Source organism: Canis aureus, chromosome 12 (assembly GCF_053574225.1).
Source record: "Canis aureus isolate CA01 chromosome 12, VMU_Caureus_v.1.0, whole genome shotgun sequence".
Taxonomy (NCBI): domain Eukaryota; kingdom Metazoa; phylum Chordata; class Mammalia; order Carnivora; family Canidae; genus Canis; species Canis aureus.
In genome coordinates, this window is record NC_135622.1 from 5,955,732 (window position 1) to 5,978,905 (window position 23,174).

At 47.2% G+C, this 23,174-nt stretch overlaps 2 protein-coding genes across 9 annotated transcripts; one reads left to right on the forward strand and one right to left on the reverse strand.

Moving 5' to 3' along the window:
* The first annotated feature begins 340 nt into the window (after nt 1-340).
* ANKRD34A (ankyrin repeat domain 34A) lies at nt 341-22,108 on the forward strand. Of its 7 annotated transcripts, none has more exons than XM_077842497.1 (4): nt 341-478; nt 593-704; nt 956-1,116; nt 19,567-22,108. In XM_077842497.1, the coding sequence occupies exon 4, from the start codon at nt 19,683-19,685 to the stop codon at nt 21,228-21,230; it is 1,548 nt and encodes a 515-aa protein (XP_077698623.1). In that variant the 5' UTR covers nt 341-478; nt 593-704; nt 956-1,116; nt 19,567-19,682; the 3' UTR covers nt 21,231-22,108. The 7 variants fall into 7 exon arrangements, with proteins under 7 accessions (XP_077698623.1, XP_077698626.1, XP_077698622.1 ...); XM_077842496.1 differs by adding an exon at nt 19,121-19,184 and having other exon boundaries at nt 433-704; XM_077842500.1 differs by lacking the exon at nt 956-1,116.
* On the reverse strand, nt 6,964-20,026 carry POLR3GL (RNA polymerase III subunit GL). 2 transcript variants are annotated; one of them, XM_077842502.1, is made up of 10 exons: nt 19,869-20,026; nt 16,665-16,789; nt 11,694-11,732; nt 10,091-10,258; nt 9,651-9,780; nt 8,736-8,804; nt 8,345-8,401; nt 8,002-8,075; nt 7,756-7,869; nt 6,964-7,477 (listed from the first exon to the last, which is right to left on the reverse strand). In XM_077842502.1, the coding sequence occupies exons 4-10, from the start codon at nt 10,214-10,216 to the stop codon at nt 7,391-7,393; spliced, it is 657 nt and encodes a 218-aa protein (XP_077698628.1). In that variant the 5' UTR covers nt 10,217-10,258; nt 11,694-11,732; nt 16,665-16,789; nt 19,869-20,026; the 3' UTR covers nt 6,964-7,390. The 2 variants fall into 2 exon arrangements, with proteins under 2 accessions (XP_077698628.1, XP_077698627.1); XM_077842501.1 differs by lacking the exon at nt 11,694-11,732 and having other exon boundaries at nt 19,869-20,024.
* Nucleotides 22,109-23,174: the final 1,066 nt, after the last annotated feature.

The following is a 23,174-nucleotide window of genomic DNA, read 5'->3' on the forward strand; positions in this document are numbered from 1 at the left end:
CTGCCCTTCATTCAGGCCCTGATCCTGGGGTCCTGGGGTTGAATCCCACATCAGGCTCCTCTCAGGAAGCCTGCTTCTCTCTCTGCCTCTCTCTGTGTCTCTCGTGAATAAATAAATAAAATCTTAAAAAATAAATAAAGAAGATTGTTGTGAGGGTTTTAAAAATAAATGTGAAGTGTTAGAACAATGGCAAACCAGTGCTTGCTATTTAAAATAAAAGAAGAGGTGTATCCACTACCACCTTAGTTCAGTTCCAGGCATGTCTCCAAAATTGTTCTTTTTCTGTGACCTAGCAGAAGTAAGGCCATTCTCTCTTTGCTCCTCTTGATTCCCTTCCCGTGTTAAGGGAACAAAACAGCATGAGAAGAAGTCCATGTATGGAAGCTGACTCAGCCTGGAGTTAATTGTGGTAGGGAAGAGGTTGGGACTCCCATCTCCAGACCAGGACAGGCCCTCTACACACTCCCAGCACCTCATGGTAGAGCTCAGGGAATACTAGAGTTTTCTCTCTCATACTCGGGGAATGCTTCACCAGCCTCTGGATTAACCCTGTCACCTTCTGGAAATTAACTGAGCTTTCTTAACTTTTCAGTATACAACTTCGGAGGAAAGCTTCCCACCATTTAGAGTCATAAACTGAGGAACAGAGAGTGCTGCGCAAACAATGTGACACAACAAAGAACTCTCAGACTCCTTATTTGAAGGTAATGCATCCCATTCAATTTTTTTTTTCCTTAGATGGACTAGAGTGAGTGGCACAAAAGCTAGTGGAGGTGAGCCCTCTGTTGAGGCCCAATTTAGCCTGTTTAGGCTATTTCTGTCTTGTCTTGACCTTTCCCTTGGCTTGACCCTGCTGTATTCTTTCCTGGGCCCCTTCTGTAAGGAGAAAAGAATGAACAGGCTTTGAAGGCTGGAATTTTTGACTCCCAGTTGATTGGTCATCTCCATCTTCCAGTCAGTCGCAACGGAAGCGACTGGGAAGAGGAGAACAGAAAGAGCAAGGGTCCAGGATTTTGACTCTCATGTGCCTTGAGTCCTGGGATGTCAAGCAAGGTCCACTCTCATTCTTCATTGAGGTGATGGAGCTGCTAACTACCTCTCTAAGTCAATCAAATGGTCAGTAAACAGGTTCTTGGAAATGTCCGGGCTTGGCCAGGTGCCCAGCTTGGATATTTTTAACTTTCTGGACAGATGGACAGAGGAAGGATTTCAGTTGCTGGGAGGTGAGGTGGGGGCCAGGGGCGTGAGAACTATGTTTCCCTTATATGGTTCTGTGGCTGAAGACCCTCCCTCTCTACTTCACCTGTCTAAATTCTGACTTCCTCTTTCCTCTGCCCCATTCAAAATGAATCCTTCCTTTGTCTCCTTTGTCTCTCCTTCTCCAATTTCACTCCATTCGTGGTTTTTCTTGCCTGTCATACCTTCCAACTCTAAGGAAACTTTGCTTTCTGTGCAAGACCCCAAAATGTTTTTAGCACCATATCCCTGTAGATCAAGGAAAGGGTGGTCAGTCTGTGGCCAATGGCTGCCTTGCTTCTCTTGAAGAAAGAAGTCTGCTAGTGGTACCAAGAGACTTCTCTTCAGCCCTAGTTCTTCAAGCTACCCTGTAGGAGAGCTCCGAACTCCCTTGCAACTTCACACACCTCACTGCTCTGGAACCCTTGGGAACAGAATTTGAGATCTTGAAAGCTAAGATGAGCCTCATATAAAAGTAGAAGAAATATTAGTTGAGATCAGGGGCAGCAAACCAGAGGGTCATTGGTGGAATCAGCTTGCAGACATTTAGAAACCTGTACAGCGGGATCCCTGGGTGGTGCAGCGGTTTGGCGCCTGCCTTTGGCCCAGGGCGTGATTCTGGAGACCCGGGATCAATTCCCACGTCGGGCTCCTGGTGCATGGAGCCTGCTTCTCCCTCTGCCTATGTCTCTGCCTCTCTCTCTCTCTGTGACTATCATAAATAAATAAAAAATTAAAAAAAAAAGATTTAGAAACCTATACAGTTTCTTTCTAAAAATTTGAATTAGTGGTAAACATTTCAAAACCAGATTTCACCAAACTCTACTGTTCTGGCCTCTCTTAAAAAGCAGCCTGCATTCCTTCATGGCGTCCACCCAAGAGAGCCAAAGGGACCAGACAGGCTCTCATTTGCCAGTTTGTTGTCTCACACTCCCTGTTGTTTCAAACTCACCTGCTTTACCCTTTTATACCTGCCTGACTCCTGTATGTGGTATTTAGGTTTCTCTTAAGTTCTTACCTCTACGTAGAGCTTCTCAAATATTTCCTCTGAGGGGACCCCTAAGATTAGGGAGAATGAACCATTTCCCTCAGAGCTTCTGGAACCCTCAAAGTAGCCTGTCAGAAGCTTAAAATGTTGTTGAAGTACCTATTTTATGTATAAAGAGTGCACCTTTCAATTAATAACATACACTATATTTGTGTAGTTTAACATAATAATTTTATCTTCCTCCACCAAATCTTAAAAGTAAAATTGCCAGCCTGGAAGATGTACTGTGTGTATTCTGCAACTCCAAATATTTCTCACCGCATCACCCATAAATAACCCAAGTTAAGCAGGAAGCAAAGAGAGACATGGAAAGAAAGACATGGAGCAAGAGAGTCAACAAGAGGAAAAAAATATAAAAGACAATAAGACTGAGTGATAAGCTCTTTCTGGCCCTAAGTTCCACCTCCTGACCAGGCCTAGTCCAGCCTCTGGAAGTTTGTAGACATCCCTGATGTCTCTGGACAGGTGTTAGAGTGGTAGCTCACAGAGAAAAGCAAGTCTCAAAACAGGAGCCAGGCCAAGTAAGGGAGAGGTGAGGGGCCAAGAGCAGCCAAGTATGGTCAGATGGAAAAGATTGTTTAAGGGCCAGGAGAGAGGCTTGGGGACAGGAAGTGGAAGGCTGAGAAAAGGGCTGCTCAGCATTTACCCTTTCTCCCACTGAGCCCATCTTTGTTTTACTTCCTCTTACCATCCAGTGCCTCAGAAAAATGAAGTAAAAGAGTTACCTTGCCCTCCTTAGATGAGGGACTCTCCTTTCCAGAATGGCTACATCTCCCGCCATAGAGGAGCAGAAGGAAGATGAGTCCCAGGCTTCTTTCCCTGTCCAAATGGGGTTTCATCTTTTCTCTCCCCAAGATAGGAAATACTCCAGATCTGTGTCCCTGACTTGGGTGAGTTTATCCCTCACCATGACCACCCTCATTGGTAAGGTGAAGACAGGTCTAACTAATCTCCCTCCTCTTCTAGTACTATCAATGCTGCCCTGAATGTAACAAAGAAGGTCAAAGACAGGATTTGGATGTTTTCCCTTGACCATTTTATACCAAGAAAGATGGACTCACAGGATGGGGAAGATTCAGGGAGAGGCGGGGGTCCAAATTTTGGGAAGCTTGGTTCATAGCTGAGGATCTAGGAAGGAGGGCTTTGAGAATAGGGAATAGTCCCAGACTCAGAGATCGTGGGGACACAGCCTCTCCCTGCATTGGTCAGGCCTGGGTCTGAGGACCCTTGCTCCTTAAAAAGGTCTTAAAAGTCTTGGGCCTTAGCCTCTCAGGTCCTGCAGTTTGAGCCGATCACTGTCTTCCCACTGAGTCCCCTTAGGCTGGCCAGGAGAACCTTCCTTCCCTTTAAGACACAAAACAGCAAATTAAGTTCTGTTGGAGATAAAGCAAAGGGCTTTTTTTTTTTTTAATTTTTATTTATTTACTTATGATAGTCACAGAGAGAGAGAGAGGCAGAGACACAGGCAGAGGGAGAAGCAGGCTCCATGCATCAGGAGCCTGATATGGGATTCGATCCCAGGTCTCCAGGATCGCACCCTGGGCCAAAGGCAGGCGCCAAACCGCTGCGCCACCCAGGGATCCCAGCAAAGGGCTTTCTGAGGTGATACTAGAACTTCTTATTTTCAGCATTCTGATCCCAAATGACCTTGAGGAGATAGTGGGGCTCAGTAGGGGAAAGGTCACTGGAGAAGGGGTTATACTTGTCTGGCCCAATTAGCTAACTGAGCTATTCCTGTCTAGCTCATTTCTCTTCTCTGTCCTCTGGCCAGACTTGCAAAATGCCTAGAGATAAAGAAGCCCTGCCCCCACTAGCCCCTTCCTCATTCAGAAATTTCTCCATCAAATGGTTTGATTTGAGTCCTGACTTGCAGACTGTGACCTTGAACTCTCCTGCAGGGGTTATCACCTCCCTCAATAGTTGATAGAATTGCTGATCCTCCTGCTACTGGGGCTGAGGCAGTTTCTTGGAAAGGACTGGCTAGATGCCTGAGGTATGTTTAGCTTGCCCAAGCTGAAAATAGGTGGGGAAATCCAGAGAATGGAATGAGCTCAGCAAGAGCTGGACACATCCTGACCTTTGTTCTCAAAACCATTTAGACTCTGGCAGGTGGATCGGCATCGCTTTGAAGGATTCATAGTGGATCTCTAATCCAAATTCTGTCCCATGCGTGAGGCCTGCAGACTTGTGGTGACTTTCCCAAGGCACAAGGCTGTGGAATGGTGAAATCCCATAAACCATAACTCCATAAACATATGACCATAACTACTGCTTTGCTCAGTTGAGACAGCAGCCCTTCCCCTTGGCTTAATCTCAACCAGCCTATGCCTATAGGCCACCCTTCCTTCCTTTCAAAGTTCAAATAGCAATAAAAGTGAATTGAGGGAAATAAGTGTCTTTTCCTCACTACACCACAGGGGCCCTATCTACCTGATATCTGACCTTCCAATTTTCTTGGGTCTCCATTCCCAATCTTCTCAACAACATGTTGCATCCAGGTTTTCCATTCAGCCCTCCTTCACCTCACTTGGGTTCCTGTGGAGTTTGCAGACCCCAACTCTAAAGCTTCCTGCCCAAGGTAGGAGGGGACCAGAAGTTATGGATGGAACATAGGGTAGTGAAGGGTAGGATTCTTGCCAGAGAACCCCCCTCAGCCGGAGGCCAGCATGGGCCTGGCTGTGGGTATGGGAGCAATCTGTTCAACATAAAGCAGGCCCTAGCAGGCAAGGGGGTAGCACAGGGCTGAGCAAGCACTGTGCAGTCCTCTCTAAATGTTTGCAAACAGATGCTCAACCTTTAACCTCTCAGGTGGTCTTCCTGGGATATAAGCACTTGTGATTGGTTACTAGACCTTAGACTTCAGCCTCAGCCTGCTCAGGGAACCTATGGAAAGTAGGGGAGAGGTCAATGGAAACAATCTAGCTATGCTTGGAACAGTTCTGGAATCTGGGGAAGTTGCTAGATCCCATGTCTCTGGCTTTGTTCAGCAAGGTCACCTGCCAAGAGTGGCAGGATGCCAGATAGGAAAGAATCCAAGAATGGTCTGATCTTTTTGCCACTTTGTTTTTGAGGCAGTACAACTGAACCCAAGTGGTCACTCTCACCTTTGCCCTCCTTTCTCCCTTTTCAAGGGGAAAAGATGCATGTGTATGTAGAGGTGGGAGCAGGAGTGTGTTCCCATCCTCCTCTACTGTTTAGAATCTTGTATCCACTCTTTTAAAGTCTCAGGTTGGCAATAGGTGCGATTTGGGGGGATGGCTGTGCCCCCAACATGGACACAGAGATAGCTGGTTAGGTTAGGACTGGTATATGTGGAGGAGGAGGACAGGAGGCAAAAGGAGATTTTTCAGTGTCTTTTACATTTGTTTCTTGCTGACTTCTCCACAGCCACAGTCACAGGCTAAAGTGTAACAGGTCCCTTGGTCCCTCCCCCACCATTCCACTCACCAAGCACCTTGGAGAGCTAGAAAAGGAAACACACAGATCACTGCAAATTGCTCAGTAACTCTGGAATGTTCTCTTTCAATGCCGGCTTCCTCCTCTGTTCTCTTGGCTGCCTCTACCTTAACATCTATTACCATGGCCACACCAGGGTTTCAAGGTGCTTTCCCTCAATGGAGTCACAGCCTCTATCCATTTTTTACAATGGGGTCAGAAATATCTAGCATGACATTGCCAATCTCTATCACTTGAAGCTGAAGATTCAGTTTGCCTGCCTGAATATGGTTGGAAAATTTCTTGAAGGTTCTCTTGCATCCCCTCTTTAGGACTTTCAACTGTTTAGAAGGGTCGCTATGACAGCATACCAGCTTTCGGTGCCTGCCTCGTTATTCAGTCCCTATTCTGGACACGCAGCTCGCCCGTGACTGTTGCATGTCAAGTGGCTGCAACCAATCAGCTCATCGAGGGCTTCATAGGAAGCCAATCAGAGCGTAGGGAAGTGACCTCACCCCAGGGAGAGCTGTGTGGGCGAGAAAGCATCTCTCAGAGCTATGAGTGTCCCTAAGTCACTCCCCTCCTCCCCACCCTCCTTACTTCCTGTAAAGTAATACCGCCTACCCCTCTACCCCAAGAAGGCAGTAGGAAAGGCTAACTAAATTCCACAAAGGAAGAACCAAAAGAGAAGCTGCAAGTCAGCCATAAAGCAGCTTCTGGAAGTAGAGAATGGGGATTCCCTTTTCAGAGACCTATCTTTCAATGTGGAATCCCCCATGCCTGGAAGAGGGTGTGTGCTGAGGAAGAATCAGCACCTCTTCCCTCCTCCCTCCCTGCACCTGGCTTTCTTGACTCTCACAAAAATAGCTGTAATCTTTCCTTGTAAACAAGGACAAGATCAAGGTCAAGTGTGGGAAAGAGAGGGCCGTGTCCACATATGGAAAGAGACAATTGTGTCCCATGGCCTGAGGACCAGGGGCTCAGAAGCCAGCGGGTCTTCAGGGCATGAGGCTATTCTCTCCTACTCACTCTGCACAGCCTCAGCGATGAGTTCCTGAATATTCCCTGGCAGGGCTAGATTGGGAGTGTCCTACATGGGAGTGGGAGGGCAGGGGTAAAGGACAGGAAAGCTGCACCCCCCAGTGTGTCACACTGGACTCTGATGGATAAGGAAAGAATGGCCTAGCTAGGCAACCTTCGTTTCCCTCAAGGCCTCGCCCACCAGGCCTCACCCTGGACAGAGAGACAGATAAAAACATTTTATTTAAAAATATAAAACTGGCCTTACGCCTCCTAACTGCACACACCCTCAATGATCTTTCACTATAAAAAAGTGGCTGGGGAAAAAAAAGTGGGTGGGGACACATGTACAGCTGTTTCAGCTCTAACAACTCGTTTCTTTCGACCCTTCTTTCTTTCATACAATTCAGACATTGGTCTTTTGCCCTTTTCCCAAGCTAAGAGAGGTGACACAAGGGTGGAGGGAGAGGAAGAGTAGAAAAGAGAGCTATCCGTCATCATTTTTCACTTCTGTCTCCAGGGCCAAAGAGTTTCTCTGGACTCTAAGCAAATGCTTTGCCTGTCCATAAAGCCAAATAATAGGCACAGTTACTCTCTCTATCTTAAATCAAGAAAGAGCCGAAGGTCCAGGGTATCATTCAGGGTCCTTCTTCAGTATATAGCCTCATCCATATTGTCATCACTGTCACCCCCAAAGTCCTCTCCATTGTCAAAATACGACATGATGTAATCAGTTTCCTGAAACAGAACAAAAAGGAATCAAAGTCAGGCATGCTTTGGGCCTTCTCCTTCCCCCCCTCCCCAAGAAACCATCCCAGGCCTGGGAAGTCCCTTCTTATACAGTTTCTTCTTTAGAAGAACCTAGGGACACATGAAGTGGAGGCCACTATTCTCTATAGCACATGTCCTTTGGCTCTCCTACCCTCTAGAGAGAACAACCCTGGAGGACCGAGTTGAGACCCACAGAGCTTATGAGGAAGAGAGGGGACCTAAAGGTGGAAGGAGAGCGCTTTCACCTCTTCATGTTCTTCTTCATCATACTCCTCTTCTTCTTCCTCTTCCTTCTCTTCTTCTTCTTCTTTTTCCTCATCTTCCTCTGAAGTCACTTCTTCCTCCTTCTTCTCCAGGGTCTTACATGGAGATGAATAGAAGGAGAAACTCAGACGCAGCTCAGAGGAGGGAAAAGAGTGAGGCACACATGGGCCAAAGGGCAGGAAATGGGACTGGGGTCCAGGTGGTCTCTACGCACACTTCCCCCTTACCTCCAGTTTCTGTATTGTTTCTTCCTTATCTTCTGTGTTCTTAGGGGGCCTCTTGGGGATTAGGATGGTGGTCCCTGGCCAAAGAATCAAAAGGTAAACCATTAGAACAAACTTCTTTTTTTCTTTTTTAGCAAACTTCTTTTTTAGCTTATTAGAGCTTATTAGAAAGCTCTTGCAGAGACAATGTCACTCTGCTGCCCTCATGTGGCCACCATGGCATCCAGCTACAATACTGGGTGGAACTGGTTAGAAACTGGGAGGGCAGGCAAGACCACAGACAGCCTCTGCCCTCCAGCTGATGAAGGAAATCTCTCCTCTGCCTCCTTTTCCCAGATATACTCACGTTCCTTCTGTAGCTTCCGCACTCGGATCTTTAGCTCCCGAGGTAAACGTCGCCAATCTGGGAACAGTGGGGACATAAAAGTCAGAAAGACCCTGCCTGGGGTCTCCTATGAATAATTGGTTTTAAAGAAAGGTAAGAGTCAGGATGATGGTGAGGAAGGAAGGGGTCGGGTCAAAGTTACTGAGAACAAAACTGTGGTTTGGATGCCTCCAGGGAAGAGGGGCTATTTCATAGATTTTCAGGTAGAGTCTGAGAGTGTTTTGTAGTACAACTAGGACTCCAGTTTATAAATACTGAGTAGAGTGGGGGAGGAGGAGGTGGACAGAGAAAGGTGAATGGGTTGGTGGCTTTTGGCAGCCAAAAGGCAGTCAATGAAAGGGCCATCACTTACCAGGGTTCCAATCAATGGCATTGTCAATCGGCCCTGACATCTGATATTTGTCTGAGTAACGCTCCACATCTGAGGGGTTAGAGGCCAAGGGTCAAAGTTTTATCCTTTCAGAGCCCTAGAACAGGGTTGTTCCTAAGGGCCCAGCCCTCTCAATACTCAGCATGCATTGTCTGTTCCTTCACCCCAAACCCAGAGCCCAGGTGGTCAGCTTCAGTGAGGATCTTCAACACTCTTCTACCTTGTCCCTTTGCCACCCCAAATTATAATGTTTTTGTTCTCTCCCTTAACCCAAAGGCACAGCCATACTGAGAGGTAGTTTGGTTCATGGGAAAATATACTAAAGAGCAAGAGATCAGGGTTTCAGTCTTCCCTTTCTCTCTGTTAATAGGGCTACCAGGCAAGTCCTTTCACCCCTGAGCTGCAGCTTCTAAGGCTTCAACTGGAAAGCACTATTTGTCAATATACTCAAACACTGCACTTGCACACTTGTTGGTGAATAGCCATTATCCCAAGCCTCCTAAGAGACTCCCCTTCTCTGGTCCCTCCTGGTCTCCCTGACCTCTCCATAATCCTGCTGACCTTAGGAGGGCTTCTCAGACACCCAGCATTAGCCTCCCTTCTTATTGCTTGGTGCTTGTAACATCCAAACTGTTAAAAATGTTGATGTATCTCACTTATACCTATGAAATGAGCACCCTGATGTTTAACCTCCTACTATCCTAAGACTGTTGTGAGACTCAGAACAAACCACGAATATTATAATACCTTTCAAAGGCAGGGGTAATTGTTATCATCTCCCCAGTTAGACAGTGAGCTTCCTGTGCCTCTTCTGGCCTCTCTGGCCCTCCATGGCGCTGTGTCTAGGACACTGCTCATGAAAGGCACTCAGAACATGATGCTAACATTCCAACTGACCTCTCTTGGGGACAGCTGGCCGGATGAAGTAGGGGAGCTGCCTCATGGCCCCTCGTAGCTCCTGCTTCAGTGCCAGGACATATTCCCCTTCCTCTCCTGAGGTCAGAGGCACGGGGCGGAACTCCAAGGGCTAAGGAAACAGGGGCAGTGGTCAGTTCAGGCGGGGGTGAAACACTAGAGTACAAACCTAGAAGGGTCTCTCCCCCTCATGCAATCCAATGCTCCCACTGAACAGACGGCCAAAGAAAAATGGGGAGAACAACACAGCATTTTGAAAGCTGGGGAGCTGGGAGTGTAAGAAACTACTTTGCCTAGAAAACATCCCATGTGGGTTGGAAGCACAGAGACAGGAAGAGGCAAGATGAGTTTTATAGTGGCCCACGAGGAATCCAGGATCATATACAGTCAGCCAGGGGCACACAAGTGGGGGAGACACTCACAGGGAAGAGTGGAGAAGGCTGCAGGGTGGGTGGAGGCAGAGCATCGCCCTTCCCAATGCCCACAGCTTCCATGTTGAAGGTCAGCTGGCCCCGGCCACGACCCCGGCCCCCACCCCGACTGGCCATGGTGGAGGGGGCCTGGGTATTCAGTGATCCAGTGAGAAAAACCTGATAAAGACAAAAACAAAAAGTATAGTAGAATGATAGGAAGCCAGGGAGGTACAAGATACTCAATTTTTTCTCCTTAAGATCCAAAAAGCCAGTATAATTCAACAAATTTTGGTGGGGAAGGCATTGTACCAAGGAGGGTATTTCTGGAAATACAGATATGGATGAGATATGATCCCAACAGGACAGATATTTGCAATATAGTATAACTGTAGAACAGAAAGAAAAGTAGGGATGCCTGAGTGGCTCAGTTGGTTAAGACTCCTTGATTCTGGCTCGGGTCACGATCTCAGGGTCATGATCTCTGGGTCATGGAGCCCTGCATTGGCTCCACACTCAGTGCAGAGTCTGCTTGGATTCTCTCTCTCTCTCTACCCCCCCACCCCCGCCCCACTCTTTCTTTCTTTCTCCAATAAATAAATCTTTTTTTTTTTTTTAAGGTGAAAGTGATTAGACCCTTGGACAAAATTTCCTTCCATCCCCAAGATAATTTGATATTTGTCACCATCTGCATATCTCTATATAATCTTTGAACTTTTTCTCTCCCTGGCTTTCTACACCCAATTGGGCCCCAATTCAAGCTAATGCAGTGAATTTAGCAAAACATTTATTAAGCATCTACTATGGAAAAGGTAGTGTGCCAGGCACTGTAGGGGCACAGGGAGAGGTCAGTCATCAGTCTCACTATCAGTGGTGGGAGGTAGGGGTGAAGAGAATCATTACAATCAACTTATTATTATTTGAAATACCACTGAGAAGCACAGAATCTTAGAATTGGAGGGACCGGTAGAAGTATGTAGTCTAAACCCCTTCCCAATGCAGTACTCCACTCTGTACGTTCTTAGTCATTCAAATTCCAGTGGCATTTTCTATTGAGAGGGTGTTCATTCTTCCCCAAGGCCGCCCATCCCATAGTGACCAACTCTGATGAACTGCAAGTTTCTTCTACTACTAGACTGAACTCTGCTTCTTGTCACCAACCTTGAGGGGCCAGTCAGAAGCAGATAGGATGGAGGGTAAAGTTACCAAATGAAAATGAAACTTCCAAGAAATGATATTCCAGTGACAAAGAGCACACCTAGCACCCACATCTTGGTCTCTAATACCATTTACCAACAAAAGGAATCAGGGCTTCTTGGAGGAATGGCTGATTCTAGGGTTGGGAAGGAAACATATAAGGTGAGCCTGAAGCATATTCTGGTACTGGAAAGCAAAGAAGTACTCAAAACTACAACACGCATACATTGGTGGGGCTATGTCAAAGGGGCACAAAAGTCAACTGAAAGACCTCCCAATGGCCAAAGCTGGAAGAATTTGACAATGAAATAAAATAAAGTAGTATTAGATTATAATCCTAAAGTATAATATAAATATCCACAAGTCCATACTGATATAAATAAGCGATTAAATAAGTTATGGGGGAGAAAAGACAAACCTCTCGTACAGGATTCCAAATAAATTATGTAGACTCCACCTTGAAAAGAAAGAGTATAACGAGTATAACTTTCCACTCTTTATTTTTTTTTTATTTTTTATTCTTTTTAAAATTTTATTTATTTATTCATGAGAGACAGAGAGAGAGAGAGAGAAAGAGGCTGAGACACAGGCAGAGGGAGAAGCAGGCTCAATGCAGGCAGAGGGAGAAGCAGGCTCCATCCAGGATCATGCCCTGGGTCGAAGGCAGATGTTCAACCGGTGGGCTACCCAGGTATCCCAACTTTTCAGTCTTTAAGTGTAGGCTATACATAGGGAATTTTGTCTAATTCAGCTTTGGAAACGGGGGAGTAACTAACTCTACAGTGGAGAAACTAAACAAACACTACTTTAGTTAGGTGACCAAGGTCAAAATCAACAATATTAAATTATGTTGCTAGTAAGGGTACATACCCTTAATATGATGAGAGAAGGGAGAAAGCTAGGAAGACTGGGATGGTGAGAGGAGGCTTGATGCATTACAAGGTCTCAAGTTTGGAAGAGCTTCAGAAATCATGTAATCATTCATTCAACAAATAATTACTGAGCATTTACTATATGCCAGACATAATGCTAGACAATGGAGATCATAGTGAATCCTCTACTCTAGACATGTATCCTTCCTCTGATAAACCATATTTAGTAAGTTGTTTTCCAGTTTCTATTTAAACGTCTTGGGATCCCTGGGTGGTGCAGCGGTTTAGCGCCTGCCTTTGGCCCAGGGCGTGATCCTGGAGACCCGGGATCCTGTCCCACGTCGGGCTCCCGGTGCATGGAGCCTGCTTCTCTCTCAGCCTGTGTCTCTGCCTCTCTCTCTCTCTCTCTCTCTCGCTCTGTGACTATCATAAAAAAAAAAATTTAAACATCTTTAGTAAGAGGGCTCTCTAGCTCACTTTGCATATTATTCCATTTTTGGATATTTGTTCTTCAATTAATATCCAGCAAATACTCTAAACAAGAAATATATGGCTCAACAAAATGCCCTGGTTCATGAAAAAAAAAAAAGATTTAGAAATATGTATAAGATCATCTATTTTGTCAAACACATACATACACACTTATGATGAAAAAAAGTTGTTCTTAAAGGATACACACTGAAAATTAATGTTGGTTAATTTGAAGTCATAGGGTTTTGCATTTTTGGGGGGTTCTGTGTATTTTAAAGTTTGTTTTCTATACTGAATAGGTATTGCTTTTGTAATAAGAGAAAAATAATAATTAAAAATATAGCAACAGAACAGCAGATGAGATTAATATATATCAGAAGAAGGAGGGAGTGGAAAAATGTGTGTCTGAAGAATTTGCAAAGTTTTAGGTCCAACAAAAAATGTAAGGAAAAATGGCTATTAGTTAATAGATTAAACTGTGATCTGATTGAAAGAACATATTAGGGGAGAAAGGATGTTTCAACAACACTAGAGAAGGAGAAAGAATTTATGAGCATGTCTTCAGGCCCTTTCAAAGGAAAAGATACTCTAACCGACTGGTTCGGGTATCTTTTCACCTGACAAACCCAGGTCTAGCAGTGGGGATGATAACTGGTTTGATTGTGGTGCAATAAGGAGTCAAGAAAAGACTCCACTTCTAGATACTAACCCAAGGACATGGGGTAAAAGGAAGACAAAATTTTATTTAATTGAGACAATAAACTGGTGGTTGGAAAACTGTAAACCATCCATCTCTACTTCACTTGGGTCAGGAATCTACGGTGTGTCTCTTCTATTAAAGATTGTGATTGAGTCTAAATTCTTGAGATATTTAGGGTCTTCTATAATCTGGTCCCAAACAGCTTTTCCTTATCATCAACCCTCCCTAGAGCTCACCCTTATACTGCCTTTCCCCCAAATAACATCTCATATATATGATACTGACTGTGCTATATTGTGGTAGAAATTACTAAGAAGCAGGCTTCAACAAAACATACAAAGACAGTATATGTAGTGGTTAAGAACATGAGTTTGGGGCAGCCCCGGTGGCGCAGCGGTTTGGCGCTGCCTGAAGCCCGGGGTGTGATCCTGGAGGTCCCGGATCGAGTCCCACATCAGGCTCCCTGCATGGAGCCTGCTTCTCCTTCTGCCTGTGTCTCTGCCTCTCTCTCACTCTCTCTGAATGAATGAATGAATGAATGAATGAATAAATAAATAAATAAATAAATCTTTAAAAAAAAAAGAACATGAATTTGAATTCTGTCATTTCCTAGCTATACAACCTCCAGCAGTTTATTTAATATCTCTAAATCTGTTTCTTCATCTGTAAATGGGAATAATAATAAAAACATCTTAACTCATTCAACAAATATTTACTGGGTGCTTGTTATATGTCAGACACTGTTCCAAGAGCTAGGGATATAGCAGTGAGCAAAACAAAAACTGCTTTGCCCATGTAAGATGGAGCTTACATTCTGGTGGAGTTATCAATATACAAATATTTCAAGGCCTGAGACTAGATGGAATGCCTAACAGGGTAGATGTGAACAGAGGAAAGAAGAGATCCAGAAGCTGAAGCCTAGAGCACTCTAATACTTAGGATTTGCTCTATTTGTGATAAATAAGACAAAGAGTTAATACTCATTATATGAGAACTTATGGAAATCCAAATGAAAAAAATCATACCAATAGAATAAATGTGCAAAGGACACTAATAGGCAATTGACAAAAGAGTAATTAATAAAACTGCTCTTCACCTACCAAAATTTTTTTAAAGATTTTATTTATTTATTCATGAGAGACAGAGAGAGAGGCAGAGACACAGGCAGAGGGAGAATCAGGCCCCATGCAGGGAGCCTGATGTGGGACTCCATCCTTGGTCTCCAGGATCAAACCCTGGGCTGAAGGCGGCGCCAAACCGCTGAGCCACCCGGGCTGCCCTTCACCTACTAAATTGACAAAGACTTAAAAAATAATCAGGCTGCCAGGTTTTTTTGAGATGGACACTCTCATACCTCATTGGAAGGATTGTGTTTATACACAATCTTTCAGGGGAGCTATTTGGCCATTTGAATCAACAGCCTTTTAAATGTTCATAGCCTTAATCCAATAGTCCCACTTTAAAAATAATCCATCCTAAAGAAATCATCATATATAAAATCAGATATATAAGGATGGTTCCATAGAACTATCCATGGTAGCAAAACTTCTGAAATAACCTAAATGGGCCAATGAAAAATGAATGGTAAAAAAAAAAAAAAAATCAAATATCCATTTTAGATTATTATATAGAAAGAAAAATGACTTCAAATAATATTTTTTTTCAAATAATATTTAAAGGCAAAAAATGTTCACGATATAAAGTGGAGGGAAACATGATATAAAATTGTATTTGTTGTATAGCCTGACTTATGTAATATATATACACACACACACATATGTATACAGAAAAGAAATTGAAAGGATAAATATTAAAGTAATAATAATGGTTATCAGGGATCCCCGGGTGGCTCAGCAGTTTAGCGCCTGCCTTCAGCCCATGGCGTGATCCTGGAGTCTCAGGATCAAGTCCCACGTCGGGGTCCCTGCATGGAGTCTGCTTCTCCCTCTGCCTATGTCTCTGCCTCTCTCTGTGTGTCTATCATGAATAAATAAATAAAATCTTTAAAAAATAATAATGATTATCACTAGATCATGGTCATGAAACAATAGGCATTTTTATTTATACACTATGTGTTTCCAAATTTTCTAGAATAGGCATTTTTATTTATACCTTTATAGTTTCCAAATATTCTAGAATAAATACATATTAGTTCTTTAATCAGAAACCAAAAGGGATAGTTTTCTTTATTTTTAAGAATGCTACCACTGGGACAGCTCTCCCTCTTTTACAATGAAAGTAAGGAATGCATTTCGTTGACTACATATTTGTTTAGAATATTTTTTGGACATTAATTGAAGAACAAATATCAAAAATGGAATGACCTGCAAATTGAGGTAGGTAGTCCTTTTTAAAATAGAAATGAGGTAACAATTTACTAACTATAGTTTATCAGAGTAAGGATGCATGTCTAAAGTCGAGGATTCCCTATGATCCCCACTGTCTAGCTGTGTCTGGGTTACAGTAGGTGCTCAATAAATATTTGTTGAATGAATGAATGAATGAATGAATGAATACATGATTTCTGAGAGCTCTTCCACACTTGAGACCTTGTGATTTATCAAGTCTCCCCTTACCATCCCAGTCCTCCTAGCTTTCTCCCTTTTCTGGCCTATGGGTGCTATTATATCACAAACCACTAATTTAAGAGATCTTAATTAGATTACTGTATTGCATTTTAATTGTCTTTTATTAATTGTTCTCCAATTACGTTAGGAGTTTAAATTCTGCCTTCCCAACCAATTCCATTCAATTAACCTTTATTGGGCACTTCCTATTAAGTACAAGAACCTGCCTGCAAAATCTTATAGTCTCAGAACAGAAACATTAGAGAGCTCAGTAAGTGCTCTAATGGAGGTATGCGTAAATACTATCGTCAGACTGGGGAACGGCTATTGGGGGGGGGGGGGAGAAGGAGAAGAAGTAGAGGAGGAGGAGGAAAAGAAGAAAAAAGGCAGTCGAGGAAAGCTACAGGTAGGAGGTAATATTTCAGCTGAGTCTTGATAGGTAACAGGCGTTCGTCAGACTCTTAGACAAGGAAATATTATTAATAGATTCAGGGGAAGCTGATGCCGTAGCAAAGAGTCAGGAATACAAGGTGAGCCTTCCACACTTTGTGCTTTAATATCTCTCCGGTATGCATGAAAGAAAACTGCAGTTCTCTGGTATATATAATCGGTACAGCAATAGGAGCCCTTAAGGGAAAGGGAAGAAGAGTAGGAAACCAGAGGGGGCTGGATCCAGCAGCCTCCCGGAAAGCGTTGTCTGTCTCGCAGCTTGGCCCTGGTGAACTAGTTCGGGAGGTGTGGGACTGGACCAGGTCAGAGCCCCCAGGACCAAGCCTTACCTGCTGCCCCTCCCCCACGCGGAGCCCACGTCGCAGCCAACTTGAAATTTGCTGGTCTTCCTCTAGCTGGTGGCGCTGTAGGTCCGCCTCTCAGAGCTCCCCATTGGTGCGTCCTCCCGGCCAATCTAGGAGAAGACGAGGAGGGAGATCCGCCCACTTGAAGCCGAAGAGAAGCAGGGAGGGGGAGAGGCAGCCTGAACCCAGGCTTGGGAAGCCCCGCGCAGCGTGATGGCAGATGGGGTTGCAAAGTCAACGAGGAGTCGGTTATTTCCGAACTCATCTCAAATGGGGGAACTGCTGGCTAGCGAGAGTCCACAGAGGGAACCTGACACTTAGATCTCACCGAGGAACTCTGTTGAAGAAGCTCCCAGATAAATGATCTGTTGGTTCTTTAGGGATCAGCCTTTTTGTGACATGGGCTTCACAGCCTGGCCTCTCCTCCGTGACTCCGACCTTCCCTACTAATCCTACATTGCTTCCCTCTAGCGCCACAAATGAATACTTCTTTTCTAATTTTATTTTTTCCCTGTGCGTTGCTGTCATGTCTGCGAGAAGATGGGAGGAAAGTTTGGGGAAGGAAGGATTAGGAATCAGAGAACCAGAGTTGGGGAAGTAGGACAAAGCCCAGTGTTTCCCTCATTTTCTATTTTCTTCCAGCTCCTCCTAGCCCTTGGTGAAGGGGGCACGGTGGCAAGTGTGGATGGGGGGGGGGTGGTGGTGGAAAGGAATCCTACTTTCACACCCACACATAACAAACCCCCACAAAACAACTCCAGAAACAGAGCAATAATAATTCAGAGTGGTGATAAAAATGTAGGAGTTAGTCAAGAAAATAATCCCAGACGTCAAAGAAAATGTTGCTGGGAGTGAAGCCTCTGGACTTGGAAGGCTGTAGGTGTAGTGGCAAGTGCCCAGTCTTTGAATAGGACAGAAACAGAGCTATGAAGCTTTGGAGAACTTGCTTAACCTTACTAAGCCTCAGCTTTTTCACCTATAACAAGGAGATTCCTACCTTACAATATTGTGAGGATTGGAAATAAGGTATGTGAAGTACTTAGCATACAGTTGGTGTCTAGTAAATGGTAGCTAGGAAAAATGGGTAGCTTCCCTGCAATATTTCTCCCTCTCCTTCTCCAGGAACATTATTTTTAGTATCTTGTGTCTTTAGTATCTTTAGTATCTTCTGGTCTCAATTATCTCAGGTGAGTTTTCCAAATCCTTGGGATGTTTTTCCTCATTCTCCACTTCCCCTCATGTATTCCAGCTGGACACAAACTCCTTCCTAAAATATGCAGATGGAAGCTATGGTAACCATGGAGACAGGGCAGGTGGCTAGGAGAGGCAGAGACAGGCAGCAGAAGAGACCAATTAGGATTGCCACAAATAGGCAGAGAAGACTTAAGGAGTGATTGGACAAGGACCTCCAAGCAACATGGAAAAATAATGAGTCTAAGCAAGATTGAATGTAAAGAGATGCAATGAGAAAGGGATGTGTTACAAGATTCTGCCCCCTTTTCCTTCTCCCTCTTCCCCTCCAAGAATATGGGGAGGAAAGCATCTGGGAATGCCCCATGGTATACCTTAAAATGACCTCATATATCCACTCTCCTCATACTTATCTGAAGTCTGTACAAGGGATCTGAGGTCCAAGTGTATCTGTGCTGTGCTCCGTTTTGGGGGAGATAGAGTGAGAATGTACGGCGCTGTGTCTGGCTCCAGCTCTCCCTGACATGTAAACTGCAAGGAGGCAGCCAGATCTTTTGCTTCTCTCTGCGCAGTATGGACCTGGCTGGGGATCCCAATCGCCTCTCTCCACCTCTGCACAGTGTGCCATGTGCTGTGTGTGGCAGGTCAGATCTGGCGCACAGGCGCGCTTAAACACACCCAGCGCGGAGAATGGGGCTCTGCTCAACGAAGAATTGGGATGGTCCCAGTCTGGGTCGCGGAGGAGTCTCATAAAAAACATTTAGGTTTGTTGGGGATGAGGGGAGGTCGGCTAAGCAAGAGAAGTCAGGATTGGAGCCTCTAGGTTTTCAGGCTTTATGTCTGCATGGGTGGGGGAACGGTTTGGTGCCCGACGCCCCCACCCGCAGAGACTAGGCTATAAATAGCAAAGCAGAGCTCCGCCCCCCCCCCCCCCCCCCAGTTTCTCTCCTCCCGAGCCGGCGCCGTGCCCGGGGCGCACCAGGAGGAGGGACCAGGATCCGGTGCCCGGGCGCAGATACTGACACCAAGGGAATCCGGGTGCCCCTCCCCACGCCATGTGGGCCCCCGGGAACCCAGCTCCGCCACCCAGGCTGCCCCATGGCCCTGGCCTCAGTCCTGGCCCGGCGGAGATGCTGCGGACATTCAGGTACCTATTTGGGCGCATAGCCTGGGAGGGAAAGAGCAAGGAGTGATGGGGAACCTAGCAGGGGCAAAAGAAACCCCCAATTCTCCCCCCCCACCCGTTTTAGGTCCCAAATGCAAGCTGCTTCCCTCCCCCCACTCAATTTTTGGGGCTGTGGCAACCTAAAAGAGGTTAGGAATGGGAATTATGTGTGTGAATGTATGGGTGCATGTGTGTGGGTGGGTGGCGTTCAGCATCCTAGGAAGGGGTATTCCAAGTGCGGGTAAGAAAAGGGGGATGCTGGAAAGGTCTGATAAGCCGTGGGGTGAGGGTGGGGGTGCGGTATCCCTGCGCGTGCACGTACGCATTTGCACGCGCGCTCGTCCTTCATTGCGGGTGCACCCTTCCCACCTCCTTAGGCATGCGCTGGGGGGAGGGGGCGGCTCAAAGGCATGAGATAAAGGAAGGGCTGTGTGCCGGTGCCGTAGAGATCACCCCACGCCGTATCCGTCCACTGGTGCCTCAGTTTCCCTGCCTGACTCCGTCAATAATCTCTCTCTCTCTTTCTCGCAGGGATTGGCTTCGCCACTGAGCCCCCAGGCCTCCGCCAGCCACCACCCCCACGCCCCTAGACAGCCTTGGCGGGCCCCAGTCCCGGCTCCATTGGTGCTCTCGCCCCTGCCGCAGCTATGCTGCACACCGAGGGCCACGCTCTTCTCCGGGCGGTGGGTCAGGGTAAGCTACGCTTGGCCCGTTTGCTTCTGGAGGGAGGCGCCTACGTGAATGAGGGTGATGCCCAGGGGGAGACTGCGCTAATGGCGGCCTGTCGGGCCCGTTACGACGACCCCCAAAACAAGGCGCGCATGGTACGCTACCTCCTGGAGCAAGGCGCGGACCCCAACATCGCAGACCGCCTGGGGCGCACGGCGCTGATGCACGCCTGCGCCGGGGGTGGGGGCGCCGCCGTGGCCTCGCTGCTCCTCGCCCACGGTGCGGACCCCTCGGTGCGCGATCACGCGGGCGCCTCCGCGCTCGTCCACGCCCTGGACCGCGGAGACCGCGAGACCCTCGCCACGCTGCTGGACGCCTGTAAGGCCAAGGGCACGGAGGTCATCATCATCACCACCGACACCTCACCCTCCGGGACCAAGAAGACACGGCAGTATCTCAATTCCCCACCGTCCCCGGGGGTGGAGGACCCCGCTCCCGCTCCTCCTAGCCCCGGGGTCTGCACGTCGCCTTCCGAAATCCAACTGCAGACTGCAAGAGGAGGAGGAGGAGGAGGAGGAGGAGGAGGAGGAGGAGGAGGGGCAGGGGGAGGAGGAGGAGGAGGACGGGGGTTGCTGTCCCCTCGCGCTCAGGAAGAAGAGGAGAAGCGGGACGTGTTCGAATTCCCTCTTCCTAAGCCCCCTGATGACTCCTCCCCTTCTGAGCCGCTACCCAAACCGCCCCGTCACCCTCCAAAACCGCTCAAAAGGCTCAACTCGGAGCCCTGGGGCCTAGTGGCCCCTCCTCAACCGGTCCCGCCCGCTGAAGGGAGGCCGGGGATCGAGCGCCTGACCGCGGAATTCAACGGCCTGACTCTGACCGGTCGACCCCGTCTGTCCAGACGTCACAGCACTGAGGGCCCGGAGGACCCGCCCCCGTGGGCGGAGAAAGTGACGGGTGGGGGTCCTCTGTCCCGCCGAAACACTGCGCCAGAAGCTCAGGAGTCTGGTCCCCCTTCAGGGCTGAGGCAGAAACTGAGCCGCATGGAGCCGGTGGAGCTCGACACCCCCGGGAATATGTGCCCCGACTCGCCGGAGTGCAGTCGCGTGGCCCTGGAGCGCCGCCGCTACAGCGCCTCCCCGCTGACCCTCCCTCCAGCGGGCTCGGCTCCCTCCCCGCGTCAGTCCCAGGAGAGTCTGCCCGGGGCTGTGTCTCCGCTCAGCGGACGGAGGCGGAGTCCCGGGCTGCTGGAGCGGAGGGGCTCGGGGACGTTGCTCCTGGACCACATTGCGCAAACGCGGCCTGGTTTCCTGCCCCCGCTCAACGTCAGCCCCCACCCTCCCATCCCCGACATTCGCCCCCAACCCGGAGGTCGGGCGCCTTCTCTGCCCGCCCCTCCCCATGCGGGGGCGCCAGGCTCTCCTAGGACCAAGCGCAAGTTGGTGAGGCGCCACTCCATGCAGACTGAGCAGATCCGCCTGCTAGGGGGCTTCCAGAGTCTAGGCGGGCCGGGGGAGCCAGGGCGCTGAGAGGAGTGAGAGGAGCCGAGGAGGGTGGGGATCAGGGCCTTGATGGGACAGGTGGCAGAACCAGCTCTCTCTCTCTCTCACACACACACACACACACACACATACACACCACGGACATAGGGGTCTCTTGCATGTGCTCCTGGGCATGGTGCACGCACACATGGGTAAAAAAAGTGTCCACAAGCACAGTACTCTTATTCGCAGGGAAGGGTAAGTACTCTCTTTACTGGGCGTATAGACACGTGCATTCATGTCCTGGTCACTTCACATGCATATGGGATACTTGTGTACCCATTCATAGGGATGGCACACACAGGGCCACTTGTGCTAGGGCCCCTACTGGGTCCCAAAGTCACTTGCACTTGTTCAGAAGCAGTAGGGAACCCCTACCTATGGATAGTCTCCAATCTCTTTGCCCTCTTGCAGAAGCAATCCCCTACTTTCCATGTATGCCCTGCAACACAGCCCGTTCATGACTTTGCACACTCTAGCCCCTTCCTGGATATCCCATCCTGTTGTGTAGGTCTTGCTTCTCTCTCCAGGCCTGGCTCCTTGTTCACACCCTGCTTCCAGCCCTAACCACTTTTCAGAATATCTTCTTCACTCTCCTTGGGATTTTCCTGCAGCAACTCCCAGCCTCAGTTCTGCTGCTGTCTTTTCTGCTCTCAGCTTTACTTCTCAACTTCCTGCTTTTTAATCCCACCTCATTCCCCCAAACAATACAGCAGGTTGTCTCATTTTCCCAGGGGTGGGTCATGGGCTCTATGCTGCTCTTCTGTCTGTCTGAGCTTATGAACACCCCCACAGGTAGAAGTGGGGAGTAATCTTAAATCACTCCTCTCTCCACTTGACATATCAAATAAATGTGTTCAGAAGTCTGTGTTTTGTCACTTCTGCCTGAGGGTGTGGGGTGTGGGGAGTGAGGAATGGGGAGGGAGGGTGATGCTAACTATAGCTATAATGATCTAGGGGATACTTAGAGGTTCCAGCCACCTTTGTGGGGGACCAACTGACCAACTATGATTGCAGAAGAAAAGATAAGTGTCCTGTGTCCTGAAGGTTTTAAGGCATTTGACAGGCTTTCATTGACCCAGTCTCCCCTATGTCCATCCTCAAATTCTTTAAGATTTCTACAAAAGTACTTCCTACAAAAATTACCTCTCTCCACCATCAACAGATATACCCGAGTAGATTCCATCCCTCTTTCAAGTTTCTTATTTCATGACCATTCCCAGTTATTCCTTTGGGTTCTAATTTTCATCTCACCAGGTGCATTTCATCCATTTTTTCTACTCTTTTAAAAAAGTTTTTATTTATTTATGTAATCTCTACACACAAAGTGGGGCTTGAACTCTTGAACTCACAACCCCGAGATCAAGAGTAGCATGATTTTCTGACTGAGCCAGCCAGGTCATTTTTTTTTTTTTTTTTTTTTTACTTCTGGCTTTTATTTCCCCAACCCGAGTCACTGCAGAGTGAGAAAAGAGAGAGAGAAAACTAGCATAACCTCACCTAGGTAAAAATGGCATGATGGTCAACTGACAAATTATGCATAGTGTGTATCTGTGTAAGAGTAATCAGAGGAACCCAGCCTGACAGGTTATGAACAAGGGTAACTGTTTTTTTTAAAAAGATTTATTTATTTATGACAGACATAGAGAAAAAGAGAGGCAGAGGATGGAGAAGAAGGCTCCATGCTGGGAGCCTGACGTGAGACTCAATCCCGGGACTCCAGAATCACGCCCTGGGCCAAAGGCAGGCACTAAACCGCTGAGCCACGCAGGGATTCCCCAGGGTAGCTGTTTTAATCTGCCCCTAGACTTCTTAGTTTTCTGGTTTCTGCATATATTCCAATTCTCCCTTACTCTAATGGGAGGTAAGGGAGCAACCCATTCCACTCCTCACAGGTTCCCCCAATTTAGAATAGGTAAAATCAGAAAATTA

Excerpts from the sequence above, each read along its gene's own strand:
- POLR3GL (XM_077842502.1), bottom strand. The coding sequence starts at position 10,216 with ATGGCCAGTCGGGGTGGGGGCCGGGGTCGTGGCCGGGGCCAGCTGACC. Across the intron at positions 8,076-8,344 it reads GCGGAAGCTACAGAAGGAAC|GGACCACCATCCTAATCCCC; the intron begins GTGAGTATATCT and ends TTCTTTGGCCAG. Across the intron at positions 7,870-8,001 it reads AAACAATACAGAAACTGGAG|ACCCTGGAGAAGAAGGAGGA; the intron begins GTAAGGGGGAAG and ends TCTCCATGTAAG.
- ANKRD34A (XM_077842497.1), top strand. The coding sequence starts at position 19,683 with ATGCTGCACACCGAGGGCCACGCTCTTCTCCGGGCGGTGGGTCAGGGT.